We start from the raw sequence: 5,429 nt of genomic DNA on the forward strand, positions 1-5,429 counted from the left end.
ACGCCAAAACGTTGCACTAAACAGTTATCAATTAATAAAGTTTAACACAATTCAACCAGATAATGTCACATACCATTTATCAAATACATGCGCATTTACCCTAAGGTATCTAATGCCAATCAATTCACTGTCATGCCATCCCTAGACATAACTAAATGCATGTGGTACCAAGGTGTCTCACCAACGGTGGACCAAGAACAGTTTTATATCTTGCTGGATATGTCGGAACTTACCGAACCATCTTATCTCCCTTGGATAAGCCAACACAGTTTTATATCCTGTTGGATAGCAACTCCGGACTCATGGATTCATCTAATCCGATCCTCGGCTTCATTATGGACACATAATCCATTTTCGTTATTGGAACCCAAGTTTCCAATGTTCACATACAATCATGAATGCATGTATGCATACACATATCAACCATATGATATTCTCTAGCTCGAAGCTACTCTTTTATGAATGCGGGAACACAAATCCTAACACATTCACTTAACATTGCAAATTAATGCCAAAACATCACATTGCTCACTTTAAGCTACAACTTATTGCATACACGTTTATCAATCATATAACGATTAACAATAAGCATTAACAGTATCAACATGTATCAACAATCATGTAAGGATACCCTTAAACCATGTTACAAGTGCCTAATTACACTTACAAACATCAACAAAAATTGCTGTCACAGAGGCCTTCGCTAAGCGAAGCCTCAGCGAGACATGGCGAACCTCACCAGGAAGTCACCTGCTCATGGCGAGCATTGGCGAGCTTCAGCGAACATGTTCGCTACAGCGAACTCCTGGTCGCTTAGCGAACTATACCAGAAAAATATCTGTTCTTGAGTTTCAATAAGGAGGTTTAACATTGAATCAACTCAAAAATTCATTCAAACATGTTATAAATTCTTATAAACAGCTATTTCAAGCATATATGGTATCAAGGAACATTAATCATCCCTTCCAAACATCCAAATACCTCAAACAATCAAAATCATGCCAATTTCTTGGGTTTTAAGCAACTTTCATAAACTTTTTCAACATGATCCAAACACATACATATTTTTCATGAAATCAAGCTAGTGATTAACACATACAAAGTGATGATGAAGAACATCACACTCACATACAAAAGCTTAATCAAAAGTCTAAAAGAAATTGAGTGGGAGAGTTCGGGAATGGAGACATAGACAATCTCCCCTCTCCTTGCCACTCAAGAATCATGAATTCTAATCTCTTACCTTAAGTTTGGTGATGATTTCTAGCCTTCTCTTGCTCAAGCTTTCTCTCTTGATCAAACCCTAGCCCTTGCTCTATTCTTGCTTCTAAGACAAAAGTCATGAAATGAGCTAAGTCTCATGACAAGGTTTCCTTAAATACCTCTCCCTAAAAGTCATGAACCAAGCCCAAGTGGCTTAGGCCCAAATGGCCTCTCACGCCCATTAAGCCCAAAACAAAGGTTCTCGCGTCTAATAACTTACGTTCGGCTAAATAATTATTCGCCGCTCACTAAAATAATAAAAGCCAATTAATAAATAAAATACATTTAATAAAATATACGAATACGAAAAATGGGTCGTTACAATCCTACCCCCCTTAAAAGAATTTCGCCCTCGAAATTACCTAGAAACAGATCGGGATAAGAATCTCTCATCTTGCTTTCCAGCTCCCACGTTGCATTCTCACCAGCCGGTCCTCCCCACATGACTTTCACGGATGCAATCTCTTTGTTTCTCAACCTCTTCACTTCTCTCCCTTCGATTCTCAAAGGCACAGTCTCGATGGTCAAGTCATCCTTCACTTGAACATCGTCCGATTCAATCACGTGTGTCGGATCAGACACATACTTGCGCAACTGTGATACATCGAAAACATCGTGCAAATTCGCCAATGATGGCGGTAATGCAATCCTATACGCAACTTTCCCAACTCGCTTCAAAATCTCAAACGGCCCAATATCCTCGATGTTAACTTCCTTGACTTCAACGCACGTCCTACTCCAGTAGTCGATGTAACTCGTAGGAATACATGATCCCCCTCTTGGAATTCAATGTCCTTCCTCCTCTTATCATGATAACTCTTCTGTCGACTCTGAGACGCTTTCATTTCCTCTCGGATTATCCGAATCTTCTCTGTTGTTTCTTGTACAATCTCTGGTCCAAGAATTGCACCTTCTCCAGTTTCATACCAACACAGAGGTGTCCTACACCTTCTCCCATACAAAGCCTCAAACGGTGCCATTCCGATACTAGAATGGTAACTGTTGTTGTATGTAAACTCAACCAACGGCAAACAAGAATCCCAATTCACGTTTTGCTCCAAAACACAAGCTCTCAACAAATCCTCTAAGGATTGTATCGTCCTCTCCGACTGACCATCTGTTTGAGGGTGATACGCTGAACTCAACCTCAACTTCGTTCCTAAAGCTTCTTGCAAGCTTTCCCAAAATCTGGAAGTAAATCTCGGATCTCTATCAGAAATAATACTTGTTGGAATACCATGTAGCTTCACAATCTGCTCCACATAAATCTCGGCCAACTTAGGCACCAAAGTACCTTTCCTGATAGCAATGAAGTGAGCACACTTCGTCAGACGATCTACCACTACCCAAATCACCTCGTTACCTTTCTTGGTCTTCGGTAAACCTCCCACAAAATCCATTGCAATGCTATCCCATTTCCATTCTGGTATAAACATTGGTTGCAACAAACCAAACGGCTTCTGATGTTCAATCTTCGATTTCTGACAAGTTAAGCATGAATAAACAAATTCAGAAATTTGCCTCTTCATTCCCGGCCACCAAAATAACTTCCTCAAATCCTGATACATCTTGGTTACTCCAGGATGAATACTCAAACCACTCCTGTGACCTTCTTCCATGATCATTCTTTTCAATTCGGGTACATCCGGTACACAAACTCTTCCGTGAAATCTCATGACTCCACTTTCGTCAATCTTGATATTGGTCTCCTTGCCTTCATTGATGAGTACCATCTTCTCCATCAATTTCTTATCCGATTTCTGACGTTCTATAATATTCTCGAGAAAAAGATTCGTCAATCTTAACATTCCAAGCTTCACACTTGAAGAAGTAACCTCACACACAAGACTCAAGTCTCGGAATTCTTCAATCAATTCTAACTCTTTCACCATCAACGATGACATATGCAAAGTTTTCCTACTTAATGCATCGGCCACCACATTGGCTTTTCCGGGGTGATAACTCAATCCAAAGTCGTAGTCCTTTAAGAATTCGAGCCATCTTCGTTGCCTCATATTCAACTCCTTCTGGTCGAATAAGTATTTCAGACTCTTGTGATCACTAAACACTTCAAACCTCGATCCATACAAGTAGTGTCTCCACACTTTCAAAGCAAACACCACTGCGGCTAACTCCAAATCATGCGTTGGATAGTTCCTCTCGTGAACCTTCAGTTGCCTTGAAGCATATGCTACCACATTACCCCCTTGCATAAGCACTCCGCCAAGTCCTAACTTCGAAGCATCGCAATACACGACGAACGACTCTTTGGCATCGGGTAAAATCAACACGGGTGCAGTAGTCAATCTTCTCTTGAGCTCTTGGAAGCTCTTCTCACAAATACCATCCCAAACAAACGCTTGATCTTTCCTCGTCAACTTGGTTAACGGTAAAGCCAACTTCGAAAAACCTTCGATGAATCTTCTATAATAACCGGCTAAACCAAGGAAACTTCTAATCTCTGAAACAGATTCCGGCGTTCCCCACTGTGACACAGCGTCAACCTTCGCAGGATCTACCGCGATTCCTCCACTTGAAATTATATGCCCTAGGAAACTCACCTCTTTCATCCAAAATTCACACTTCGACAACTTGGCATACAACTTCTTCTCCTTCAAGACTTGCAAAACAATCCTCAAGTGCTCTTCGTGCTCTTCCTCGGATTTCGAGTAAATCAAAATGTCGTCGATGAACACCACCACGAATCTATCCAAAAATGAATGGAAAATTCGGTTCATATACTCCATGAAAACTCCGGGTGCATTGGTCACACCAAACGGCATAACTGAATACTCGTAGTGCCCATACCTCGTCCTGAATGCAGTCTTAGGTATGTCTTCCGTCTTCACTCTAATCTGATGGTATCCAGATCTCAAATCGATCTTACTAAACACGCAAGCTCCAACTAGTTGATCCATCAAATCATCTATCCTCGGAAGTGGATATTTATTCTTGATCGTCACTTTGTTCAACTGACGATAGTCTATACATAATCTCATGCTTCCATCTTTCTTCTTCACAAGCAATACCGGCGCTCCCCATGGCGAAACACTCGGTCGAACAAACCTCTTCTCAAGCAGCTCTTCAAGTTGCTTCTTCAACTCATTCAACTCAGACGCTGACATTCGATACGGCGCCATCGATATCGGACTAGTTCCAGGTACTAGGTCGATAGAAAACTCTACCTCTCGCTTTGGAGGCACGTCAGATATATCATCCGGAAACACATCTGGGAATTCACAAACGATCGGTAACTCTTCTATCTTAACTCCTCCTTCGAGTTTCAATGATGCAAACATCATGAACATCTCGGCATGTTCTTTCAACGCTTCCGATACTTCCTTCCCGCTCATCAAATGCAAGTTCTCCTCCGGCTTCGGAAAAACAACGGCCTTCTCACGACAGTTGATATGAATTCGGTTGAAGATTAACCAATTCATACCAAAAATTACATCCATACCACTAAGTGGAATACACACTAAATCCATACCAAAGTGCCTACCAAAAATGGTTACGGGGCAATTACGACATACTTGTCGGGTAATCACTGAACCATTAGCAGGAGTTTCTATTTCCATCCTACCCGTCATATCCGTTAAAGGAATACTAAGACGCTTCGCACAATCCAAAGAAATAAAAGAATGTGTCGCTCCCGTATCTATAATCGCAATTAAAGGAGTGTTATAGATGAAACACGTACCTCTAATGAGATCGTCCTCATGGCTAGCATCCTCTCCACTCAAAGCAAACACCTTGCCCATCACCTTCTTGGGCTTCTTACAAGTCGGACTCTTGTGGCCTTCTTCACCACAATTGAAACACACCACTTTTACTCTGCAAGCTTCGGTCTTGTGGCCCAGCTTTCCACAATTCTTACACCTATCTCCCTTCTTCGGGCAATCATAAGACATATGACCCCGTTCTCCACAGTTGTAACAATTCCCATTCACCGGCTTCTTACAACCACTTGTATTCCCTTTACCGCGGTTGTCATAAGGTTTTCCGCGCTCTTGCCCTTTCCCTTTTCGGTCGTTCACAGCTTTGTAGTAGTTCACCTTTGCCCTACCATCTTCATCACAGATCCTACTCTTGTTCACAAGGGTCGCAAAATCCCTTATTTGTGAAAATCCAATCATATGTTTAATGTCTGGACGTAGACTACTTTC

General features: G+C 41.6%; 1 protein-coding gene across 1 annotated transcript; it reads right to left on the reverse strand.

Annotated features, from left to right (window-relative positions):
* Window positions 1–4,205: 4,205 nt before the first annotated feature.
* Window positions 4,206–5,195, reverse strand: LOC123884037 (the record flags this gene model as incomplete). The annotated part of the gene is made up of 2 exons (XM_045933033.1): window positions 4,206–4,314; window positions 4,366–5,195. Coding segments are annotated over 2 exons (939 nt in total), but the record flags the coding sequence as incomplete, so codon positions are not given.
* Window positions 5,196–5,429: the final 234 nt, after the last annotated feature.

This window comes from Trifolium pratense, linkage group LG5 (assembly GCF_020283565.1).
Source record: "Trifolium pratense cultivar HEN17-A07 linkage group LG5, ARS_RC_1.1, whole genome shotgun sequence".
Taxonomy (NCBI): domain Eukaryota; kingdom Viridiplantae; phylum Streptophyta; class Magnoliopsida; order Fabales; family Fabaceae; genus Trifolium; species Trifolium pratense.